This window comes from Xiphophorus maculatus, chromosome 16, assembly GCF_002775205.1.
Source record: "Xiphophorus maculatus strain JP 163 A chromosome 16, X_maculatus-5.0-male, whole genome shotgun sequence".
NCBI lineage: Eukaryota > Metazoa > Chordata > Actinopteri > Cyprinodontiformes > Poeciliidae > Xiphophorus > Xiphophorus maculatus.
In genome coordinates, this window is record NC_036458.1 from 1,339,594 (window position 1) to 1,366,381 (window position 26,788).

Here is a 26,788-nt window from a genome sequence, read left to right on the forward strand (position 1 = left end):
TGGATCAGCAGCTGGTGAGTCATCAGGACATGGAGCTGATAGCTGTTAGTCACCCAGCAACAGACTTCAGTCAGAGGCCTTTTCATGTTCATTCTAAGACTGCTACTGGAGACCCTTCTGGCCCACAGCACCACCATTCACAACCGCTCTCCAAAGATACCTGGATAATCGAGTTATGACTCTTAATATCACTGAATATTTATCCCTTTTCTGTGATAGAGTATTTTGGAACTGAATAAAACCTGGTAATGATCAGATCAATTTGCTCATTTTGATTCAGATACATAAAATCCCAGAAGAGAAAGAAGTTGAAAGGTTAGCATTAGCTCTAGTGCAGCAGGTTTTAAAAATGATTACATTTGTCTTCAGCAGTGAAGCAAACAGAAAATGAAACAGCTTCTCATCTCGTCTCATCTTTATGCTGAGGAGGAAACGACGATACACAGAAATGTTCCATCAAGCTGCTGAGGATGTTTCAGTTTTTGTGATGAAATGTTTATTTCGTTGACCTGAGCTCGACTCGGACCGGATCCCGTCGGTCTGAGATTACATCTGCAGAGTGAGAATTAGCTCCTTAACGGCTCCGCTTCGCGATAAACTCCTGCGTTTCAGCGGAAGGAGCTGCAAAGAGTCGCAGTAATGATACACGCATCCGTCTCGTCTCATCACCAGTTTTAATATGCTGCAGAGCCGGGGCCCCATCAGGGCCCCATCAGATCGCATGTGGCCCCCAGCTACTGTAGAGGAGGAGTGTTTGCTCCCGTTCCTCCCATCCAGACAACAGGCCACTGAAATGACTGCTGGTGCTGCCAACTGTGAAATGAATTGAACTTGTGATCCGGCGGGTGGAAGCAGCATCCGGCCGCGAGGCGATGCGATCATCCGTGCTCACATTTGGCCGTGACAGAAGAACAACGGAGCCCGGAGGCGCTGGCCGGATCCGCGGTCAGTTTTCTCGACAAGACGTCTCCGGACGCGGCTGAGCTTCGCCTGACTCCTGTGACTTTGCGGCTGATCGTGTGAGACGTGCCGCCGCGCTGCTGGCTCCTGTTAGAGGCATTATTCTGGAGAGCAAGTGGATCTGTTCACAGATCCAAGATGTCAGGCTGATGGTAATCCTTCCTCATCGAGGCCGGGTTTCCAGGCCACAGCCCGGGAAGAGCGGCCAACATCCTGAGCCAGTTCACACAAATAATCCTGCTTTTTTGTGCCGATGGCTGATGTTTATTAATAAGTCATTGTGACGACGTTACCAGAGACGGAGAGTCAGCCGAGCTTCATCACAGGGAAAACTAAAGCAAACGTCACAAAGTTTCAGTTTTAAACCTGCAGCTTCTTCCACCTGCTGACAGTTTATTTGTTAGAGACGTTTGAGCAGGTCAGAAGTTTCCAAAGCTCTCAGTTAAAAATCAGCAGAGGAACGGTGGCGTCTTGATGAGCTGCAGATGTTGATGCAGATGTTTCTCTGGCTGAAACCGTCGGCTGCTTCTAATCTGTAAGTCGGTTTATTTTGATGCCACATTTAAAACAAGTTGAAACTGTTGATCAGGAGAAACGGGTTTCAGTGACTTTGGATGCAGTGATGATGTTGGCTGGTCAGTCCGACCAACCAGCTGTTGGGTTCACAGTGGACGGATCCAGTGACTTCCAGTCCTGTGGATGAAACGTCTTGTTGGTTTCACAGATCAAACATGATGCTGTTGATGAAAAGGAGACAGATTAAACCTTCATCGATTAAACCTTCATCGATTAAACCTTCATCGATTAAACCTTCATCGATTAAACCTTCATCGATTAAACCTTCATCGATTAAACCTTCATCGATTAAACCTTCATCGATTAAAGCTGATATCTATGATATGAATAATAAGGAGCTCGTTACTGCAGGAGAGGAAAACATTTTATTTATTTATCCTCTGGTTGGTCTGAGGAGGAGAAGCCAGGAGTCTGCTGGACGGGTCAGTCACAGAACCACCAGAACCTCCTGAACCTCCTCCAGCCGTTTCTTCAGACAGAAAGGTGGCGAAAGGAAACAGCATCTGACCTTTCACCTTTCTGCCTCACATGTTTTCATTTCTGCTGGTTTTCCTGGCAGCGTTTCTGCAGCGACCTGCCTGTTGTCCCTGGGTCACGGCGGACGGTCCGGTCGGCGGCAGGAAAAGGATTTTCGGTTTGTTTTGTGCTCCCAGCAGCTGAACGTCTCCCAGCAGTTCTGACTCAGTCATTGTGTAATCGTGAACAGACTGAATGTCAAACAGAGGTGTGAAAATCACTGACGGAAAAAAATAGTTCAGTAATTTTCTTAATCATTGGATAGAAAATGATTTAAGCCTCAGTGTTTCTTATCTCTAATGTATTAATATGGATACAATTATTTTCTCTGCACAAATGAAATAAAAAACCTTTAAAAATCTGAATATTTAACATTTTAATTGATTTTCCCATCAGATGTGGATTTCTGAACTCTCCAGGTCAACCAATCATGTGACACTATGACAGGGTGGGAATTGATCAGAACTGATCAATTTCATTATCAATGAGGATAATGTTCTTCGTTTAGAAAATAAACTCTTTAAAATATGTACCATGTTCAAACCAAATGAAAAGCTTTAATTATAAGAATCCATCTTGATTTGAACATAAAATACAACTTTTTGCACATTAACAGTTTTTGTGTATTTTACATTTTAGCATATTTTCTATTTTAGGAAGAATAAATCAGGACTAAATATCAGTTAACCAGAACATGCTCTTTTATTAACCAGGGGCCACTGATGGTTCTCCATCTGCTGTCAACACAAAGCATGACTCCTCCTCCACCGTGTTTTCAGCAGGATGGTTCATCCACAAACATCTTCACACATTTGTCGTTTTCCGTGTCTGAACGTTTCACGGTGCAAATTTGTTTGCAGATTTGCTGGGAGCTGTCTAAAGGTTGTCCTTAAATATTTCCAACCATTCCCTAAAGGTTGGGCGGCGATACTTCCTGGTTTTGCTTTTTCCTTTTCAACTCTGGAACAGATCAGATTTCTTAGGGGAAAGATTTGGGTTTGGTTCTGCTCATCATCCTGGATGTTGCTCTGCCCTCTGGACTGTTAGCTGTTAGCATGTCAGGATATTCATGACAGTCAAACAGCAACAGTCTTCAGTCAGAGGCCTCTTTAGGTTTGTTTGAAGACTGACTGCTACTGGAGATCCATAACGACATTTATGACATCAGTTATGAAATCATAAAATTTTCCTTTCAGATAAATATGGTATTTTTGTATTGAACTGAATTGCTGTTGGACGTGTTGTGTGTTTAAATCATTTTTTGAACCAGACCAGATATATTTAGCATCCTGGAGTTGATCGGGTTCATTCTCTGTTTTCTGCTGCAGAAACGTCTGAATGTTTCTGGGAAACATCCTGCTGGTTGGAGGTTCTGCTCTGACGTTTCTTATTGTTACAGAATTTAAACGTAACCTTGATCTTTGCGAGCGGAGCGGTCGTCCTGTCAGGCTGGACAGATGGTGCTTCCTCTCTGACACCTTCCTTGTTGGCTTCAGAGCCGCTTTTGTTTGAGCCATGCAGGAGGATCGGAGCTGCAGATGAACGCCAGGCTTCTTCTTAACCTCAATATTCAGGAGGTCATTTGGGTTTTCTAAGGAAAACAGAGAGCTAATGTCTGGTCTTTAGCTGAAACAAAGTGAAACGATATCAAACACTGAAAGTCATCAGCATTTCTATTGGCTGCAGTTAAAACTTTAAAAGTTTACTGATGGTTTGTGTTGCATGAAAAGCATCAAAAATCAGCTCAGTTCATGTCATCACTCAGCCTCTTCCCCACCAGGAAATATTAAATGACATGTTGAAAAAGAAGCACAGTAATGCACCTGCTGTGTGTGTGTGTGTGTGGGGGGGGGGGGGGGGGGGTGTGTTTCCAGCAGTCAGCTGCAGTCCGTCACCAGAAACCTCGTCTGGACTCGCAGCTCGTTTCTCTCTTCAAACCAAAGAAAAGTGTTTCCTTCTCTCCGTTTAGCTTCATGCTTGTTTTCAGGATCACTTTGTGTTTCTGCAGCTCGTTAGAAACCAGAACATCAGCAGGTTCACCAGACCAGGATCTCAGTTTCTAAATGCAAACAATTCAAACTGTCCGTGTTTAAGTACCATCAGGTCGTTTACTCTTCAGTAGCTTTAATTTATCTGTTCAGTTCTGGAAAATCTTCTGTCTCAGCATCTGAGGCACAAAACCTGACATGAAAAAGAACCGGATCATTTCTGGAGCAGGATTCAGAGTTTTGTCTCCAAACCAGATTTTCTGAAAGTATCTCCAAGTATTCTCTGTAAAGTAACAGCAAAGTTAGAAAAATCATCAAATACTGAAAACCTGACAAGTCCTTCCAGGTTGATCAGGTTTGTTTGAGGTTCAGCAACATTCGGTTATTAGAAGAAGATTCATTAATTCGTCACGTATCTGACAGAAAGTCAAAGGACTCACAACATCTGGACTCATTTCCCGTCTCCGTCTTGATGAAGTGCTGAGGAACATCTAATTAAACTCAACACTGCGCCTCGTTTGCACAGGATCAGTGGTTTTACATCCTCAGCCTCTCAAAAACTCTGGATAAATCTGCTTCCTGCATCTTAAATCACATCCTAATCAAATAAATATCTCCCTTCTCAAACCAAAAACACGTTAATAAAACATCACATTTTTATGACGTTTCAGAGGATTTGCCTTTAGAGGGAAACATCAGAATAAACGAGGTTAAAATGTAACGCAGGTGTGTAAACTCTGAGGTGTTTCCTCTTTTATAATCGGATCAAAGCTTTTTCCTGCCTTCATTTCTCCTGCTGATCCTTTCATGTCCGTGTTGTGGACACTTTGAAACTGTGACGCATTTGCAGTTATTGTAGAGGCAATTAGAGGCCTAACAAGGAGAGGAAGGGCTTTCGGAGCGGCAGTGGGAGGCGGATCAGAACCAGAGGAAGCTCGCTCTGAGAGGCGGACTCTTTAACACTCGACCCCATTAGAGGGAAAAGCAGGGAGGAGTGTTTCTGCTTTGCTGCCCTTCGCACCGACACTGTTAATTTCATAAGAATGGTCTCTGGCTGGCCCACTTTCTGCTTTGATACCAACACTGTCGGGTCAGACTGAATTAATAACCTTTCACTCCTCTGCTTTCAGCTGCTTTCTATCAAAACCAATTAAGATGAGGAGTTGAGAAGCAAACCTGTTTGGTAAATCCGACAGCAACAGCTAAAAACAGAACAAAGTTACAGAACTCACGTGTCAAACGTGTTTGACAAAGAGCTCCGATATTTTAAGTGAAAAATTTACAAGCAGAATCTTCAAAAATAAAGAAATAAGCATTGCAGCATTAAAACTAAAAATGATCCGAACTCAGGTTGTTTCACACCCATTTCATCCAGTCCGAAGCTTCTGAATCAGAAAGAAAGAAGATTTAGAAATGTGTTTTTTCCAAAGATATAAAATATTTGTATGACTGAAGCTGAACTTTAAAACTCTAAACAATTGATTGGATGATGGAATAAAACTGGAGCTTAGGGTTAGGGTTCATCATTATGATCATTATCCAGCTAATTTGTAGAGTAGCTTTAGCAGCGTGTTAGCTTAGCATCGCCTGCTGGTCAGCTCTGACGCTGAACAGCTGCTGAGAGAAAACCTTCATATTTGACGTTTCTCATGAAAACTCAGCAAACTGCAGCATTTTTTGGTGCATTATTTTTCAGTTTGTTTTGGATTTTGGATCATTTGTGCGTTTCCTGTCGGCCGCCGTGACGCTCATAAACATCGTTTGTAATATCTCTTTCAAACTTAATTTAAAGCTTTATTTCCATAAGCAAACAGTTTTTTTATTTTTTGTAGTTCACAGTTGTAGTGTGAACGTCCATAAATCATCTTTGTGCTTTCTGAAAAAAAGAAGCTTTGCATCACAGTGGAGGAAAGTACATTTTACAATTCATGGGAAACACTGATAAGCTGGTTATCTGGTAACCATGGCAACGCGGCGTTTGCTGGAGGAGGTCAGGCTGGACGTGATGCCGCGTCTTACTGAACGTTCATCCTGATGTCCTGGAGACGCGGAGCGCGCCCTGAGGCATCCCCTCTGTCCATTTTCACCTGCAGTCTCTGCAGGTTTCAGGTTTTTATGAAGCTGAAGAATAAATGAAAAGCATCCAAACAGAGGCAGCTCTCCCGCTGCACGCTGCAGAGAGAAAACACTCTGTGGTCAGACAGTTTCAGGTTGTTTACTGGATTTACTGGAGTCAGAAACACGCTGAGGGAGAAAACGCTCTGCCTGCTCCCAGCGCTCAGCTTCCAGTCTCTCCATCTTCAGGGGAAGAAAACCTTCTTGGAAGATTTGCTGAAGCCTTAAATCTGGTTCCAGGCGTGTATACTGCGTCTCTGAAGGAGAAGATCATGATGTTCATCTGAAGATTTATTACATGCAGAGATTCAGCCTGAGAGTTTTTCTTATCTTTAATAATTCACATTGCAGAAAATCAGTCATGCATAAAACCAATAAAGTATTTGGAATATAGAAATATGGCCTTATTAAAAGTATATTCATTGACTCTGTAGTATTCAGTCAGTACTTGGTCTGGGCTCCTTTTGCATGAATTACTGCATCAATGCAGCGTAGCACGGAGGAGAGCAGCCTGAGGTTCTGCTGGGAGGTTCAGGACGTCCAGCTGCCGGCGGCCATGTTGGTCCTGGTGTCTCTCCTCTTCCTCAGACAATCTGCTGGCCAATAAAAACACAGGATCCCATCGCAGTGCGGAAAATAAAAACCTCCATAAAACTGGTCAGAGGAAGGAAGCAGACTTGCTCTGTTTGCAGCAGTAAAGATGGCCGCCACCGCTGTGGATGGATCTTAAAGTTATTCAGCAATCAGAGCCGATAACACCGTCACAAAATCATAACAGAACGAAGAAAGCTAATAAAAGAAACTCGATATTCGGCCGTTAGTGTGGAGTCCATCAGGCGCGATGGTATAGTTAAAGTTTCATTTATTGTTTGCTTCCAGCTTTACAGTCTGTCTTCTTCTGCGGCAGAATCATGACGCATGTCTCACATCAGCGATGAAAAAGTCAGATGAAACGCGACGCGACCGTTCAGATCGCAGAATCCTGAAGACAGGAGAACGGATCCTTCAAAAGGTCAGAACTGGAGCGTGCCGTGGTGGCGTAGCGGTTAGCGCGACCCGTATTTGGAGGCCTTCGGTCCTCGACGCGGCCGTCGCGGGTTCGACTCCCGGACCCGACGACATTTGCCGCATGTCTTCCCCCCTCTTCTTCCCCGTTTCCTGTCAGCCTGCTGTCACATAAGGGACACTAGAGCCACAAAAAGACCCTGGAGGGGTAAAAAAAGGTCAGAACTGTCGTTCAGACTGCGGTGAAAAGTTGGATTTGGGTCAAATATGAGCAAATAAATCAGATTTGGGTCACATGTGCTGCTGTGTGAACGTAGCTTCAACTGTGGACTGACTATGGACCTGATGAAACCCAGTGGACCAGAACCAGCAGACGTCATGGCGACCCAAACGTCGCTGGTCAGTCCACCGATTCCGCTCCAGTCATCCTTCAGATTCTGGGATCTTTAGGTCCAAATGAGACGGAAACAGTTTCATCTAAAAACAGGAGCGTTTGTGTTTGGACCTGTGAGCCGGTCCTTCTTGGTCCGGCTGCAGCAGCTGACCTGCAGATAGAATTAGTCTGGATTGTCTGCAGGAAGCTGCAGTCTGCTGCAGCACAGTGATGCTGGCCCCATTCTTTGCCTCTACTGGTTTTTATATTATCAAACTGGGACAGCTGGAAATTGCCACATGAAATTAGCAGTGGGTTGTTCCTGCGAGCGGCGCCCCCTGGATGCAACAGGATTTCACTGCATCGCTTTGATGCTGGAAAAAGAAGCTTGAATCCATGTGAGATGAAAAAACAGCAAACATCGATCAGAAGCAATAAAATCTATGAAAAATCTCCTTTAATTTAACTTCTGGTAGAAGCAACACTTTAATGAGCCTAAGGAGATATCAAGTGGTGTTCCAGCTGGAGAAATTTTCTTTATTGAGAGATCAGAGGTTCAATCGATCAGTTCAGCACCAGATATTCTCCTTGGTTCATTAATGTTTCATAGCGTTGATGTGAAGCTCAGAAAAACCTGCAGCTCTCACTGACGCGCGTCGCTCGGCCTCAACTCCCTGCAGCCACGGCTGCAGCAGCAGCTGCAGCAGCAGCAGGTTCAAAGAGTCAACATTCATCTTGTCTGATTCTCTATCAGATTTTCAGATTCAGCAGGTTCTGCAGGTTCTGCAGGTTCTGCAGGTTCAGCGTTGGTCCATCTGTTTCTCCATCAGAAGCCGTCTGGTGAACTGGGTTTTATTTAGGGGCATCAGGGTCCAAAAGCCACATTTCAGTGTTGAAAACACAATAAATGAACCAAAGTTAGCAGAAACAGTGCAGTTATACGTTTCCATTTAAACTGCGTATGGATAAATTGATTTCCCGTTAAACTGGGTCACCAGAGACGACCTGTAGAAAACGAGGCTTCTGGGTCAATACCACTGCAGTCGTATCACAAAGTCTTTACTCTTTTCTTAGATTTTATCCATAGAGCTGATGGTTTTCAGCAGCAGCTGACTGAGGGGTCCCTGCAGAGCGGCGCCGGGCCGGGCCTCGGATCAGAAGACGCTCCTCTCAGGGGAAACATTGGTCACCATATCCACTGTAACGGATCAGATCCGAGTCGGGCCAGTTCATTACTGGGATCCATTAAAGGTGCAGGAACATTTAAAGACACCAACGAGGCGCCTGAGAGGGAAACCAAACATCTGCAGAAAAAACCTTAAAACATTTATGTTACATATTAAAGGGGATGAAATATGAACTTATCAACATTCTCACAATCTGACATTTATCACATGTATAATTCAGACATAAAAACTAAACCATACAATTTAATATCTATAATCATTATTTATTTTCACCCAAAAACAAAATCAGCATCAACAAAAAAAACTCCAGCAATAATTAACTGGTAATATTATTAATTATATTTAGCAATAATCATATTTTTATGATAATTTGATCCGTTTTCTGTTTGGACATATTTAAAGTTCAATAATCAATATTCCACAGTTTGTCTGACTTTCTGTTAGTTCTGAGTTTCCATATTTTTAACTTGATTCTCCTAATAAATTTATACATTTTCTCTTTAGTTTTAAATCATTTTTCATTGTTTATTTTTGTCTTTGTAAAGAATTAGAGCCGTCTAGTTTCACTGTCGATAAACTTTAATAATAGTTTATTTTTCCAAACATCAAACCTTCTGGATTATTCTTATTGTTTTGTGTTATTTTATTTGCTGCAGTTTTTACGTTTTGCTCCAGTTTTCTGCTCAGTAACTTGAATAACTGAACATCAGTGACGCCTTTTGTTTCATGACTGACTTGGTTTTCTTTAATAAGCTGATATGTTTTCATATTTTGAGCATTTTTGACGTGAATGTCATGAATATTTAACCGTCTGGATCTGAAAGTTAAAGTTTAAGCGGTGGAGTTGACCCGGTCGCCTCGGAGCGGCCCAGAACCGAACCGGTCCCTCGGACCTCAGCAGGACGTTTCTGAACCTGCGGGAACCTGCAGCGCCTCGTGTTGCTGTGGCATCGTGTCCCGTCTGCGTGGACAGGTTCTCCATGCTGCGTGCGACACCCCGAGCCTTCAGCGCTGGCCTAGTTAAAGGGGTATTTTAAGACTTCCCACACGGGGTTCATTTGCCCTTATCTCCTTCTCAAGTTCAGCTGTTTTCCTCTGAAAGCTCAAGTGTCAGGCCACAGGAAGGGAAGCGCTCCGTTGTGAAGGTGAATTCAGTCCAACGTGTTGCAGTCAGAAGTGGTTTCTGTTCGTAGAAAGACTCTGGAAGTAGGTCGCTCAGCGGAGGGAGGAAAACAGTAGCCTGGGTTTAATGGAGGCTCTAAAACAAGGAGACTGATCTGATAATGTTATAACGTTGTGTGAAATAGAAGTTCCTGCTCTACTTTTCCAACTCTATGATTTTTCTGTTGAGGTTTTGTAGATTTTGTCTCCTTGTTGGGTAAAGATCAGGAAAAAATCTTTTTTTATTACATTCAGAGTTTATTGATGCTCTGATTTGGGTCGACGTCGAAATCTGATGTTAATATTGCTCTTATGGCGGATAACCAATATCTATTGATATATATGTTCAAAAGGAAATGACCACACTGCTTCACTGATTCAGTTAAACTTCCCACAATGCTTTGCTGCATCACTGTCATTATGACATGAATGAAATCCTGAGCTCTGAGGTTTTGGTAACTTTGATGCTGGTATTTGTGTAAAATTAGTTTAAACTGTTGAAATAAACATAAATATTATTTCTGAGGGTGGAATAACTTTGTGGCCATTGGTTGATTGTATGTTTGGGAGGGATCCATTTCATTTCTATAAAGAATCAAAGAAAACATCAGAAATAATCCTAAAACGGCCCTGGATGCCCGGGCCAGTGTGGTGCCCCACATTCTGCTTTAACGGCCGATAAATGAGAAGCTGGAATCTGATCAGCTTGGCAAATTATACATCTGTCCTCTTCTTCCACACAACTGTCTGGATCACTGCTAAACAGGCATTAGAAATGAAACGTGAAGATGTGGTTCTGTGGAGTTTCTGCAGGAAACCAGGAAACTCTGATCTAATGACGCGACCCGGCGGAGGCTCGGCCGGTTCCGCCGGTTCCACTTCTATCAGCCGGGATGATTTAAACCAACGCAATCACAGTGAGGCTTTGGCTCCAACAGCGTCTGCGCCGTTTTTAATGGCTTCTGGATACATTTAATTAGCGGCGTGCGGTTGGAGAGCGTCCTTCCCGCTGCGTGTTTGCGGCGAGCAGCAACCAGGGAGACCAGGCTCTCCAGTCGGGCTTCATTCATCAGACTCTCACTGGAAATAAGATCTGAATGTGAAATGTTTATGCTGGATTGTTTTAATCTGCTGCAGGGGATAATGGGCTCCGAGGTAACAGCTAGAAAATAATGGAGGCTCATTATTTTCCCAAACTCCTAATCAACGTTTCTGATTGTGATTAAATTGAAATCTGCGCCTTCGACTGTGAGAAGAAACATGAGGTTGTGGATTGGATTTAAGTTTAGTGGTTCTGATGAACAACATTAGAGAAGCTGGAAGCCAATCAGCAACACTTCAGTCTGACACGTTTAAATATGAAACCCAGCAAACAATCATCCAAAATATGGATTTTATCCCTTTTATTTTCCACATTTTATACATCAAAACTAACTTTTCTGTTGCTGTTTGTAGCAGGAAAACATTTAAGGAGCAGCTTTCATATCCTCTGATTTTGTCCCACAATCAGTTTGATAAACCAAAAATAAAACATATTTACAAAAACACATTCAGCAGAGCTTTCAGCTTCTAGATGAGCAAATCTAGAGCTGGTTCTAGAGTTCACAGCACTTCTCATGTAGTCTGTGGATTATTTTTGCTTTAGGCCACAAACAAATCAAACATGTAGAAATTATTGCCTGATTTTTCCATATTTGTAAGAAACAAGATGATAATATCTCTGTTTATGTTATAGATCTCTGTGTCTCAGAAGTTGGTGGCTAGTTTTCCAGATTGTTGGCCTTTCAGGAAGTCGTGACAGGAGGGGATGTTTGACTCAAGCAGCCTGTTGGAGGGATTTCTTCAGATCATCAGGACAGGCATGTTGCAACAAATCTGCACAGGAAATAATTCAAAAATCAAACAGAAAAGATGAAAATGTCTCCCTGCTGCTCTGCAGGATCATCAGCAGCTGAAGATGGAGTCATGACTTCATTAGATTCAGACTCTCCTGATAGATATCAGATCAATTCACTGGTTTAAAGCTCAACACATTTGCTCCTGTCTGCAAAGTGCTTGTTTTGTTATTATGTTCCGCCGCCAGCAGCAGCGGAGACAGAAACCTGGATGAAATGAATTCCAGTCATGCGATTCCCACCAGGATTTCATCTGCAGCAGTCATAACCTTTGGAAGGCAGACAGATGTGTCTGGCACCAGAATGAGGCGGCGGCGGCGGCGGCGCTCTGAGGGCCTGTTAAAGCATCACTCCAGCGCTGTGTGTTTTAACAGATTCCCCGTCTCTCTCCGACGCCATCAGCTCACTTTTAATTTAGTTTTTCATCCATCACGTCCTCAAAGCGCAATTTCTGTTTTTGTAATTTATAAAATGCTGCCTGTGATCGTCGGTGTGTTTACCGTGGCCTGTGTTTGCAGAAAACACAGAAAACCCTCAACTCCTGCTGCAGTGGAGGCGTCTGCTAAGATTAAAGAGTATTCTAGATCTCACAGTGAAGTAAAGATCATCCAGCTGCTTCCAATTAAAAAGGGAAACATTTTTAATAGAAGGAAAGAAGAAAAGATGAAAATGTCCTGCAGGAGTGGAGATGAAGCTCCGGTTCAAACAGTTTAGTTTGTTTTCTGTGAACCAAACCTGAGGATTTATTATTCATGTCCAGTTTGGAGTTTTATTCAGGCAAATGTCCGGTCAGCCCTACCACAAGTCCAGTGTTTTACAGCCTACATTTGACTGTTTTACTGTATTTAAAGAAAAACTGAGTTAACATCAGGACATTATCATAAAATATGGTTGTTTTGTAATACATTTTATATATAAAAAAGACAAAATGATCATTTTTTTCTTTATACTGAATATTGAAAAGCCATTTTCCAGGAGTGGATGAACTTGGAGGCAGTTTGGTTCAATGCATCACAATTAACTCTTCAAACGATCAAAAGATAAAAATTTGACCAGGTTTGGGTTCAGAAACTCCAACGTGAAAATTAATATCCAGATGGAAAACGAAGAGAAAACGATGCGAAGGTTTTATTTGAAATGAGAAAGTTTTCTGTTCCTGCTGCTCAGAATGGAAACTATTATTAATTTACTAAACACAAATTCCACGTTACCAATGGTAAACTGTTCTCACCGTTCTACATGAAAACAGATTCTCTCCTGTCGGCCATGACGGTTCTGGTCATCAGAACCTGGATTGGGTTCTGCTGCCTCATTCTGTCCATTTTCATTTTCACCCATAAAGTCTGAAGCCATTTATTCAGAAACAAAAATATTTCTTGTTCCGTTTCCACCAGCAGCTGAGCCTCAGTGAAGGTCATGACCTCTGGGCAGAGGTCGACGAAGCTCCGCCCCCTAAAGCTCTAAAGACTCTAAAAGCAACTTATTGAAGTTTTAGGTCAGATAAATTTGCACCTGATGTTTTGTGGAAATGTTTCTTGGTTTCTTCCTCCAGCCAGCAGGTTTTTCTTTCCTCTCGTCACGTTGAGCTGCAGCAACAGGAGGCGTTTTTCTCCGTCTCTTTGTTTGTGCGACTCCTTCCTGTGTGTTATGACAGAAAACCTCTTAGTGATTTGTCTCTGAGCGACCAGACAGCCTTCAGAACATCCGACTGTCACTCGGCCGCCTGTCCTCCTTCTCAGCTCCTTTTTGTCTTCCTTTAAATCGTTTTATCTCGTAGCAGCGTGTTCACGCTGTGGTCACAGTTTGACCTCTTTTGACCTTGGTGTTTTTCACCTGTCTCAGGTCGGCCAATGAGAGGGCTTCTTCTGCAGTCGGTCCTGCAGGTGAACCGTGACAACCAACCACTGATCACAGAAAAACGGCCTAGTTAAAGACCTGAACTCCCCGCTTTACATTGCTCTATATCCTAATGTTAGCTGTTCTGATCAGACTCAGATGAGTTTACAGAATAAAACATGATTAAAGTTTTCTTTAGGAGAAAATCCTGCGACGTTCTGACCCAGAATGTTCCTTCATGTTTCCTGTCAGGTCAGACAGAAGAAAATCGCTGCCAACGTTGAGTTTATGAGGATTCACAGGTGGAGGGGATTGGTCCATCACATGCTTGGCTTGGCTCCACCTTTTCTTTGTGTATTCTTCAAAATAACCCTGAGGTCTAATAGTTTGCACTCGAAGAAACGTTCTCCACCTGCAGGTTCCTCGTTTTCAGAAAGTTTTTAAAACCTGACTGCTGTTCTGCTCCTGCTGCCTGGATTCTCCAAACTGAAAGGAAAATGTTTCATTTAAAAGGCAAAAGGTTCCACAGATCAGCGCCAGTGTGTTAAATGTTGTGAAAAAATCCCCTTTTATCTTTTTATGTTTATAGCTTTTATTTACTTTAAAATGTGCATAACTGCACTCCATTTTTAATATATTAGTTTTTAATCAGTTGCACTTTACATATCAGATTACAGTTTTAAACATATTTGTGTTTCTGAAGAGTTAAATGAGTTAAAATAAATAATGTGGTAGAATCCTGATGACTGAAGTTTGCAGTAGAAAATGTGTTGAACCTTCAAAGGAAGTGAATCTTTTCTCTGGAGCTTCGGTCTAGTTAAATCCTGGCATTCTGGTGCTTTTCTGCGCAGTTTGGCCTGAACTTGCTGCAGCGCCACCTAGCTGCAGAGAACGTTTGACATGAAGCTGTAAACTGCCATCCCCCTCCGCTGATGTCAGGAGGCTCAGTGGGGAAACGGACAGGACTTTGATTATATGTTTAATCATGAATGCACAATCAAGACCTTTTCCCAGTCATTATGAAAATGGGGTTGATGGCATCTACTTAAAGAAGGTTCTCTTGTTTTAAAACCTCCGCAGCTTGTCTTGACATTTCCAAAAGTCCCACAGCGCTGAAATTTTAACGAGTGCTGACATTATCACTCAAGTCTTCGTTAGAGATTCTTATGAGGAGGTCGATATTTTGGATGACAGAACCTAATCAATTAAGCCTGCGGCCTCTTAGCGTGTGACGCTGCAGTCACTGACTGTCACCGGGTAAAAAAGAGAAAACGCTCCGACTCCCTCTGATGACAAATTAATCACAAGTCTGGTAATAAATACTGTTAAATGCAGTTGTAGTGTCTCTCAACACGCAGAGCCACTGTTAATTACCATCATCATCCACAATTGTTTACTTGTTGCAAATTATCATTTAATTAGGTAACTTCAGAACGAGGATCCAAATATTATGGATGGATCATAACAAGATCAGAGGAAGCGACTCCAGCAGCCGCTTAAGGAAGCTTAACTCTGTAGGACAAGTATCAATCACATTTCTATGTAAATAGATGTAATTATCTGCTGTAATCATCACACGACGCAGGAAAAGCCTCCGGCTGAGATTCTGTAAAGTGGAAATTGTTCGACTGACAGGAGAAACGAGGAGCTGAAGAAAAACACAAAGACGTCCAGATAGGAGAGGAAGTGGAGAAACTTCCTCCTCTGAGACGAGAGTCTGCAGACAAATAGATGAACCAATAAATGATTATAACAGAAAAATAAAGGCATATCAACAAATATAAACTTGAATATTTTAAACATTCATTAATTTTACTCACATATAATCATATATGTGTTTAATATTTTATTGGTTCTTTGCTGCAGTTAAATAATCTAAACTTCTGATCGATTCCATTTTGCACCAATCATATTGATTGGAGCATTCTTAGCCCCGCCCATTATTTCAACATGTTAGGCTGATGGATCTGAAAAAAACAGCCTAAAATGGTTCATATGAAAAATGATTACACTTGTATTTATTAATTATACATCATTAAAAATCTAATAAGTCAAATGTATTATTTTTTATTTTGAATACTGTGTGACTCATTCAAGTCATTAATGTTTGTTTAGTTTTACTTTTGACTCCATAAAGGAACTGGAAGTCAGCCGGCTTCCTGTTCCAGATAATCTGGACATTATGGGATTAAAAAGCTCTTCAGGCTGGATTTTTACTCCATAATCAATTTCAGCAGAAAAACCCAAAACTTAGTTTGTGTGAAATGAGATGAGCTTCACCTAAAGTGAAATTCCTGCAGATGTAAACAATCAGTGTTAGCTTTCTGTTCGCTCTCCGTTAAATGCCACCAAGCAGCAGAGTTTGACTCATAATTACAAAGTCATTAAAAGATCTCAGTTGCAATTTTCCAGTTTGCGGTGTCTCGACAAGGCCCGCCTTTCCTCCTCCGTTTAATCGCTCCATCACCCTGCTTATCTACAGTTGCTATATGCCGAGGAGCCAATGTAATTATGGGAAAACACGGAGCGTAATTATAGAAAATAACTTACGGGATAATTCGTTTTAGAATACTCGGCTGCATTTTCTTCACACCAACAAAAGATGATGCCCTGAGAACAATTAGAGCGTCGTTATTTAATTGCTGCTGTCCTGCGTCGCCTCAGATCTGATTATTGTTGGTTTGAGCATCAGGCCAACGGACGGATGACATGCAGTCGTTAGTTCAAGAGGTGATATTATGGTTTGAACAGGAGAAAATGAAATTAGTTTTTCTGTTTTTATATTGTCAGAAATGCACCTAACAATGAAATATTTTCAATTTAGATTATTTAAATGGAAATATTAACCACATTGTCATGCTATATAATTATAGCTCAAATTGGTACTGTTTACCAAGAGAATAAAAAGTTTATTTTTGTCCATTCCTGTTGCATAAATCAGAAGTCCAGTCCAGGTTTAGAAGGAATCCCATGTTGAGCCTGACAGCGCCACCTATAGCTCAATACGTTAGAAAATTATCAAAACTGTCATTTATTTCAGTGATTCAGCTAAAAAAGTGAAACTCATGGATGTTCTGCATACAGGTTTATTTTTCAAGAATTTATTTATTCATTTAGATCAGGAATGTCAAGCTCACAGTGGCTGTTTATTGATCAAACCCATTAAACTCTTAAAACATTATTAATTCATTGATAAATACTAATTCAAATGAACCTAACCGAGGTCTTTGTCATATGTCAAACTCAAGGCCCTGATTTGATCTCTAATCAGGTTGAAAACCAGCAGCTTGTGACCCTCAGTTTTCACTGAGCAGGTTTCTTTCTTCTGGGACGTTTTCCCGCCTCCGCTGCGAACTCTTCAGCCTTCCTGTTTCCTGTTTCCTGTTCTTCTGGACTCCAATGTTCCACGGCAAGGATAACGGCAGCTTTGTGTGATGTTACTTCTGAGATATCGAAGAAGACATCAGATAAATCTGTGCTTATCCTTGTTAGTAAATCACAGCCTCCCAGAAGCTGCTGGAGGCGCCGTCGTCGTGGGAAACGGTGACTGGTAAGACTCGGCTGGACCGTCGGATCCAAACAAACATGGCGGAGTCTCGTCCACATCTGGAGTTTGCGAGGTGGAAAATTAACTAATTTGTCAAAAGCTAAAAGAAAATCAGAGACAAACTGATCTATGAGTTTTTCTTAGAAGTTGTTTACTTGCAGACAGAGCTGGAATGATTTGCTCAGCGCACTAAAGGGAAAATTAGATTATTTTCTTTTAATTACCCAGAGATGTGGCATTAAGAGGCTTTGGTTTGTTTCACTGAAGCAGAGAGATCAGGAGGGACTCAACAGGAAACCAAGACAATTACCAACAAGAGCCATTAAAACTTTGGTCTTCTCCGTTTTAATGATAATGTTTCTGTTCATAAAACCTGCAGGAGTTTTACACACAAAAACTGAAAGATTCACATCTATAAGCTCAATAATTTACTCCATATTTGATGTGGGCAGGATTTCTAAACCACTTCTCAATGTTAACTTAACTTCAACCAATGCAGATTTGTGTGTAGCTAAAATTGGGGGGGAAATGGCACGAATTTCAAATTTTATTACAAAATAATCTGAAAAGTGTGGAGTCCATCTGAGTCTGATGCCTCTAAATGAAAGCCAGGATCCATCTGCATGTGCAGCTGGTGGGAAACTGGTTTCCACACAAAATCATCATTTAAACAGAGTTTGGATTTGTTTATATTCATCTGGTATTAAAATGAGAAAAAAATCAAAAACAGAATGAGTGTGGATGGTGACAGCAGGACTTTAATATCCAGATCCAGTCTGACTTATAAAAATGTTTTGTGCTTTTAGCTGCAGCATTTTGCATTTAACATTTTTTTTATGTTGATTATTTTTCATCAGCAAAGCAGTTCAAAGGCTTTGAATCATAAAATATATCAATATATGAATATGAAGTATATAGCTCTAAACAGGAGGGGAGTCAGCCTTGATTTAAAGGAACTCAGTGTTTCAGCTGTTTTGTAGTTTTCTGGAAGTTTGTTCCAGATCTGTGGTGCCTAGAAGCTGAATGCTGCTTGGTGCTAAACCTTTCAGTGATTTAAAAACAGTCATTTAAAGTCTATTCTGTCAGTGGAGGACTGTAGAACCGGGTGGTGTCTCTATCCTCCTGGTTCTAGTCAGAACTCCAGCAGCAGCGTTCTGGACCGTTGTGTTGTCAATCATACCTGTGAAGACGCTGCTGCAGGAATCAAAGCCACTAAAGAGAAACTAAAGCCTGGATGAGTTTCTCTGATCCGAGACTTTAGTCCTCTGGTCCTGGAAATGTTCTGCAGCTGGTAGAAGATCCACTCTGGAACCGGCTTTATGTGGCTCTGAAGGGTCAGGTCAAAGGTCATACTGATCTCTTGTTCCACACGGCCTGAAGAAGCTCTGAAGTGAGACTTTCTGTCAGACACAAGCGCAGAATGAAGTGATGTGTCTTGTCATGCTAACTTGATGCTAAGTTGATGCTAACATGATGCTAACTTGATGCTAAGTTGATGCTAACATGATGCTAACTTGATGCCTGTCAGCGTGCCAGCAGAGCGACAGCCCTGGCTGCGATGCTTCTGGCCGTCAGCTTCCCCAGAGCGAGGCGTTTAAAATGGATCTGGGTTGCCGTGGAAACCCCTCTGTCTGCTGGCTGAAACCCGCAGCATGCGCCCGCTTCCTTTGTGACATCGCTGCTGTCAGCCAGGCCTGCTGCATTATGCATCAGTACTCAGCAGGTCGCTGCTGCTGCAGACCGGATCCATTCTGACAACTGGATCTGGGAAAAGTTCAGCAGAAAATTCACCAGAAGTTAATTTATCAGGCTGCAGCTGCAGCTGGATGGAGAGACGGATCTGAATCACCAAGCCGTTCCCAATAAACTCGTCTTGTTTTCACCTCCAACTGACTAAAAGCTGCAGTTAAACTTTAGGTCTAAAATCGTCTTTTAATCGAGATGCAAGTGACATTTTCAGCTACAGCCTTTGTCTTGGCTAGAGATGAGGGTGATGGCACAGAGGCCTGGAGCGGAGATGAGTAATCAAAGTCCTGTGGGACTTTATACTGTACATGCTCTTCATCGTCATCATCGTCCACAGAGCCAATCAGAGCTCAGGAAAACGTGAACGTGTTCGCGTCACGTCTGAATCTTCTCTGGCTTCTTCTGTTGAGGATTACAGCGTTTCTCTGTATTCGTTGGCCAAACATTTATTAGCTTGTTGTGTCACAATAAGAGACGATCTGTGAAAACGTTCATAAAGTCACAAAGCAGAAATTATCCCAAACAAAATCCTCCATTCCAGCTACTGAGTTTATTTTGCTTTCCATTCTGAGGAGAAAACAGAGTTCAGTCATAATTGGCTCCGAGATCCAATATTTGTAATGAGTCGGTCCTGCAGGGAGAACAAACCGGGACTGTTTGTTTATCCGATGTGGCTCCTTAAAACCAGTTAATCACATTTCAGCAACATATTTACATCTGGATCTGAGCAACACTCAACATTTGTCAGAAATGTCACATGCACCCAGAGGAGAATCCGCCCGGCGACATGCAAACACTGATCTTTAACTGAAGCAGAACCGGGCCTGGTCCAAAGCTCTTCACAGAGCTCACCAGAGCTCTCTGAGGCATTTAGGAAACACTTTCCTTTGTGTTTCTGCTCTCACTGGGTGACAAATGGACACGGCTGAATGCTAAGCAGCATGCTCTGAACATTGTCTGTAAAAAGCGGAGCGGCTCAGACGTTTTGTTCTCCGGCAGAATCAAATGACTGAGAGCAACAACGGATCACAGCGAGCCGAAGCCGCTTCTGTTCCTTTAACAGGTGATGATAATAACAGCTTAACGTAGAAATGTTAGTAAACCTTTTCTGAGCTGAAGCTCCAGCTGACGGGTTAGTCGCCATCATTACTTCAGTCATTTTCTGAGGAAGATTTTCACCCGATTCCCACAGGAGGATCTTTGTGGCTGAAATGTGACATTTTTCTGTTGCATGAGGAAAAAGTAGAACATGGTTTGTATTTAATCCTTCAGTCAGGCGTCTTCTGCTTCAGAATGAGTTTCATCCCACCAGCCCAGTTCAGGCCGCTTTAATCCAACTCCAGTCTGTTTGTCTAGAAAGTCCAGTTCTGTTGGCGAGGTGTGAACGCTAACTGACCTCTGACCTCTGGTCCTCCAAACCTCGGTCAGAGTTTGGTTGAAGTGAACTGTGGTTCGGGTTCAATGCAAACTGGAGACCGCTCCAAAAGTAGGAAGTGAACTACAGCGCAGGGCATTCTGGGTAAATACAACCAAAGCTAACATGTTAGCCTAGCGCTAGCAGGGGAAATGGCTCCTGGTCTTCAGCCAAATCCCACTAAAATCTGACGCCTCCATCTTGTTTCCATCTGGTGAAGAAGGAAGTTGCTCTCAGTGTCTTCAGAGGTTTTTGTGTGGTTTCCTTCAGTGGTTCTTGGTGCAGCGCCCCCACAGGCCAGGAGGGGAACAGGTTGGTTTGGGTCAGAACCACAGCAGGTGGAGGTGGAGCAGATGTTCTGGTTCCAGTAGAACCGAAGCTACTGGACCATCAGGAGGGAAAACAGCCTAAGTTTTTCACAAAGTGGTTTTCTCTTAAAGTTTCTTAAAGAACCAAACCAGTAACCAAATTTCCAACGTCTCCTATTGACTTTAGGACAAACAATTTATTTTTGGTTTTGGGAAAATATTTGCAGCGATTCTTTAAGATTTCTCATCAGCTGTGATGAACTGAAATAGTTTTTGCCTTCTTTACAATCAAACTGCAGTAGTAGAAACATGCATGTTGTCTTTTACTTTCATTTCTTCTTTCTTATTATGAGTGAAATATTAACCAAGTTAGGGTTAGGGGTTAGGTTCGAGGTTCGATCTGATCTGATGTTTGTTTCCCTTCATATCATGGAATCACTAACAGTCTGGTTTCTCTGCTCCTGATTACTGAGGGATTTGTTCAGAAACCGTTTTTTAACTAAAATAGGGAAGTAATTCTGTAAATAAATTAGAATTAAAGGAAGAATCACTTTCCTGTCCTGAGTGAGTTTTTATAACTGATAGTTATAAACTGAAAGAGGAGGAATGAGAGCAGATTTCTTCCTGTCTGCCAGGTTTTGACTGAGTTTTATTTGTCTTCTCTTTTCTTCTAACAACAGGAAACCACCACCATGAGTACCAGCACAGCCACCTGGACCTGACGGCGCTCACGCCCAAACTGGGTGAGTAAACGGGCCAACATGATCCTGACTGCAGGCTGCAAAGATCTGTTTTACTGGACGGTGGAAACCAAACAAATCCTTTCAGTTTCACAGAAGTAAATAAAAATATCTGATGCTGTTTAGATTCCATCACTGCTCCCAGTTTATTTCTCTAAAAGTGGTTTAATGTGGACCTTCACTGACCAGTCCTGCAGCTCAGCGACAAACTAATTCATGTGATTAATGAGTGAATCTGATGATTCCCTTTCTGGTATTCTGCAGCAGGCAGAGTTTTGGAGGTTAGTGTTTGGATTCCTGTGTGTCGTCTGGATGCTTTTCTCTGGGAAATGGGTCTGAAAGTACTTTCAGAACCAAATGAGACTCTTCAAACAGCACTACTGAAGTCTGTTTAGCTCCATGCATAATTCACATTTTGCTCTTTTGGACCTTTTGTTAACCCGTAGCTGCAGTCTTGCCATTTTACAAGGCGACGTCTTGTTGTGAAGCGTTTGTTGATAACCGTCCTCTCTCTCTCACTTGGACCCGTTAGCCCACAGACAAATGGGATACGGTAAGTGATACACATAGTGTTTATGTGTACGTTTTGATCACTTTTCGTTCAACATGTGTCATGAGCAGCAGAGACTCAAGCTGGTTTCCTGCACACCGGGATCATTTTGTTCTCATTTCAGTCTTTTTCAGTGCTTGTGTATTCTTTGCAGTCACAAAATGTCAAGCTGCTGCATTTCAATACATGACCTTTAGCCCAATCACTGAATCTGTTCTTTATTTCCCCGTGTGCCTGCGCCCCGCCGGCTCTCTGCCGGCCGTGCCGCAGCAGCCGCCCCAGGCCTATTTTTAATCGGGTCCCTGTCCTTCCCACCCACCGCGCCTCCCGACCCGTGACTGGTCGTCCCACATTCTGGAGCTGCAGGAGCTGCGCGCAGTGCGGGGAGCTGTAATGGTGTCATGAAATGGTTTCCTGAACTGAGGCGCTCGAGGCGCTGCGCTGAACTGTTGCTTTAATGCAGCTTTAGACGAATCAAAGCTGCAGAGAGGATCAGTTCATCAGAACACCAACGTCTAACGAATGAATCCCGTCAGAGAGCCGAGAGGATCTGATGCTTCAACAGACGAAACTAAACACAAACATTCAAAACTGGTTGCATTTTCAAGCATTTCATTGGCTGGTGGCTATAAATCTCCATTAAGCCTGAACAGATTTATCACCTTATCAGCTGCAACAAAAGTCAAACATCTTCACTCAAAATGTTCTGTTGAAGCTGGAAAAACAAAACCAAGATAAATCATTTTAGAAATATTTTTATTGACATTTTTTCTGCACATTTCAACAGAGGAGCAAACCAATGTGATGGGTGGATTACACAACGACTGAAAAACGAGGCAAAAACTCCAAACTGATACTTTATTGAAGCATCTTTTCCATCGTAATATTTGCTGCTCTGCCTGGTTCTGTGAGGATTTTTAGATTCAGTTCAGGTCCAACAGATTCTTCAAAACATTGATCCTCCTCTTTATTCTCATCTCTGTTTGGATGAAACTTTCCAGATCTTCAGCTTTTTTGAAGGTTTTGGGCCGAAAATCGACTCGTGTTTGAAACCATTTAAAACCCACATCCATCTGTAGAATCCAGGGCATGATGCTGCCACCACCGTGTTTCATTGTGGGTTTGTTTCTTGGTGTTGTACAGTGTTGTTTTTGGAACAGAGTTTCCTTGTTTCCCTCAAACTTCCAGTTTGTTTGTTTTTGTTGGTTTTTCTCCCTTAAATCTGCATTTATTAATACTTGAACAGGAAATACTATGATATGTTTTGTGTTTTCTCCTGACTGATACATTTGCACACTGACCTGATTCTGTAGATATTTTATAAATGATTCAAATATCAGGAAAATCCAACCAGCTTAGCTTCATTTCAGATTCACCAGATTATTTTTAATAGATCATAACTCAAGAAGAGTTTAATAAAAGAGTTTATATGTCTGTTGTCTCCCCAACAGATTTTGTTTGTTTTCCAGTTAATTTAATTTGTCACATTAAAGATGTAAAAAAGTTGAATATTTAAAACCGTCCACAGATTTTAGAGGATGAACATTTCACTGGACTTTTATTTCTGTTTATTTATTCTCTTCATAAATCAGATAAAAAACAGGAACATAAAAAATAAGGCCGTGAATCTGAGGTGAACTGAAAGCAAAGCAATAGAGAAACACACGGAGGATCCAGAGAGCGCCGACCTTCACCATGACCTTGAAACGGTTCTGGATCCAGATAACAGCTGGAACTTCAGAGAGAACAGCTCAAAATGTTTCCTTCTACCTGAAAACGCATCATTGCATTTTAATATTTAGATTATTACAACAACTCCTTTGATCTGTTTCATTTTCACACATCCTGTCTCACTGCTTCAGCTGCATAAACCAAAGATGTAATCCTAATTTATGATTTATCAAACAAAATCTGCTTCTGTCATCAGAGTATGTGAGCCACATTGGTGTCAGAAAATATCTCGTTATTGTTACTAAGAATAAACATTTTGTTAATTTATCCTTCTCAACCATCTAGAACTTTAATAAAATCTACATCCTTCAAAAACTGAGATTATCAGAATTTTCACTTTACAGAATTGAAACCAGAAGTTTACATACACCAAATAAAAAACCTTTTTTCTGATTGTGTGAAGTTAAATCAGACCAAATGTCTGTTTTTATCTGAATTCAAAGAAAGTCATAAAAAAAATCTTTAAAAGTTTTTGCTCAGTTTTCAGTTTTTAAGCAAATAAAAATAATTTTTCTGATTCTAACGGACCTGAAACAAGAGAAGTTTGATCTCATCCAACTGTGTATGTAACTTTAACTCTACATGTGACATTTATCCTGCACAAAAAATAATCAACTTTCAGGTGAGAAAAATGTAAGAAATAATCTGATAATAATCTAATAATCTTCTGACCCTTAAAGTAAAGTGTGTGAACTGAGGAATGAATGTTGGAACTAGAAACTTTTCCTCATCAGGTTTTAGTTTCAGGGTTTGAAAACTTATCCAACCAGGTTACTGGATCTATTTTTTGCATCTCTGAAATTTTTATTAGATTTATAAACTGTCGCATCAAAGATTTAAAAAAAAGCTTAGAAATGATTTATTGTGGTGACCTCTTAATTTTCCTTAAAACATCTGAACTTCTAACAAGCCTTAATGAAACTGGAGCTAACGCTAACATTGAAACGTTTCAGAGTAAATGTTGGGATGGTGCGGTGTAATTCCTGGCTGAATCTGTTCACATTGGTTCCCTCACTGAAGCAGGAAACCAGAACCGATATTCCCCAGACTGGAACACTGACAGCCTTTCTGACTGGTTGGAGTCCAGTTGCCTCTCTGGGTCGCTCCACACTAAACAAATGCAAACTCCCAGACAAGCCACAGCAGATGGAAAAGTCCAGATGACCTCTGAAGAACGTCGAAATGTCTGAACTTCTTGGCTGCTACGAGTTAAAAACCTTTCAGAGCTGAAAGTTAAATGTTCCATGTAACACATGCAGCATTCAGTTTCTATTTTAGTTTTATTTCAAACCTAATTCAGTAAAACAAAAGGAGCCTCACCTGAAGATCTTCAGTTTGGACATTTCTCCCTCACTAAGCGCTCTGACTCGTCCTCTTTCTCTGACCGCAGTGCAACTTGTTCCCTTGTTCCCTGCAGACCGGCCGCAGCGGATCAACAACATCCTGACCTCGGCCACCGAGCCCTACGACGTTTCGCTGTCCCGATCCTTCCAGAACCTGAGCCACCTGCAGCCGTCCTACGAGCTGCCGCTCAAGCCCGACTTAAGTAAATACTCTCCTCACAGACTAAGTAGGTGCTCCTCCATTTGTCCTCCGTCGCCGTCGGAAACGAGCGACCCGGAATGGCGTCACACTCATGCCCCGCCCAGAAACGGGTTGACACGCCCCTGCATGCTCCTGATGACGCCTTGTGACCAGAACAGGGCGTCTCTGCGAGTCAGAATATCTTTAGAGGAGATCTAATGTGCAAGATTCACATTTTGCACATTTTTATCTGAACTGCTATTAAAAAACAGCCCAAGCATTTAAAAAACGCAATTGTCAACAATTGTCATTACCCAGCCCGTTGCCTAGCAACCCAAATTGAGATCCAGCATGTTTGGTCAGCTAGTCTTACCGCTGTATGTACAATGGCTGCTGGAAAACTCAAGTGTTTGGTTCTTGACTCAGCATCCAGAAACCACTCACTGCATTCTTGTTGGTTGTGCAGGAGGCTCCACTTCTGCTTTTCAAAGATGCACAGTTGTATAATTGCGCATTTGTTTGCAGCCATTTTCATCTGTGAGTGTAAACGTTGAGTTGGGGGCGTGGCCAGCAGCAGCTTATTTGGATTTAAAGAGACAGAGACCGGAAAACAGCTGGAAATAGGCAGAACTGAGCAGAAACAAATCATTTTGTGTAAAAATTGTAATGAACAGGTTTTGAATAGGCCACAGACCATCCTAACCTGTTAAAGGAATCATAATAAGTCATATTTAAGAAGGAAAATTCATATAATACATTGAAAAAGTGTTGCAAACTTAAAGAGGAAGTATTTGCATATTTTTGCCTTTTCATAACACAATCAAGAAACCATGGTAACTTCAGTTTCTGTATAAATCAAACATGACATATGAGAAATTTGACTTGTCAAATTAAGACATGAAAAACAGTAGCAGATTTCATATTTTAGCATCAAGTTGTTTTGCACACAATCATATGGATCGGCAACAGAAATGAGCCAAACGTCAACAACACCATGATACATGCAGAAACGATAGCTAGCTAGCAGGGCTATGTTAGCAGTGAGTTAGCGGTAGCCTCAACCTCCTCCAGGCTCAGAATGAAGAAATCTGCGTGACTCAAATGTTTGCCTGCAGAAAAGTGAAATATACAAGATTTAATAGTTCTACAAAATGTAAGACATGTGATCAACATGTTTACTGTTTTTATTTTATTTTTAAATTTAGATGCAAGAATTTAAGACTTTTTAAGGACCCAGGAGCCTCAGTGAGCTCAGTTCCTGTTTGGTTCCTGGACTCTGTTCATATTTCATAATCAAATCCCTGGTCTGTTGGTCTGGTGTTTATTTACAGCGGCTGTAAGCCGGGAGAGAAACAACTGAAATGAATCGGTGTGGGTAAAATAATCTTCATCACTGGAGTTTGACTGAAGCAGAAGAACGTCTGGATGATATTCTGATTTAATGAGACGCTCCTGTATTTACACGTCTGGTCGTCCGCTCACCTTTTCACATTTTGTAAAGAAATGATCCTGAAACGCTTGAAGCCTCCATGTTTGTTCCCATCGCCTCATCGTGGAACCGCCATGTAATCTGATCCCATCTGCAGCCCAAGTCATGCTGCTAATGTCTGTTAATG

The 26,788-nt window shown here is 41.8% G+C and overlaps 1 protein-coding gene across 5 annotated transcripts in view; it reads left to right on the forward strand.

Moving 5' to 3' along the window:
* The window catches only part of shisa6 (shisa family member 6), a 63,859-nt gene that overhangs the window by 26,445 nt on the left and 10,626 nt on the right, over positions 1-26,788 (forward strand). For 2 of the 5 annotated variants that reach the window (XM_023349284.1, XM_014470300.2), the window contains exons 6-8: positions 21,308-21,370; positions 21,900-21,920; positions 25,066-25,218. In XM_023349284.1, the coding sequence (XP_023205052.1) occupies positions 21,308-21,370; positions 21,900-21,920; positions 25,066-25,218 (237 nt within the window). The remainder of the gene's footprint in view (positions 1-21,307; positions 21,371-21,899; positions 21,921-25,065; positions 25,219-26,788) is intronic. The other 3 variants (XM_023349286.1, XM_023349288.1, XM_023349285.1) reach the window with 3 other exon arrangements.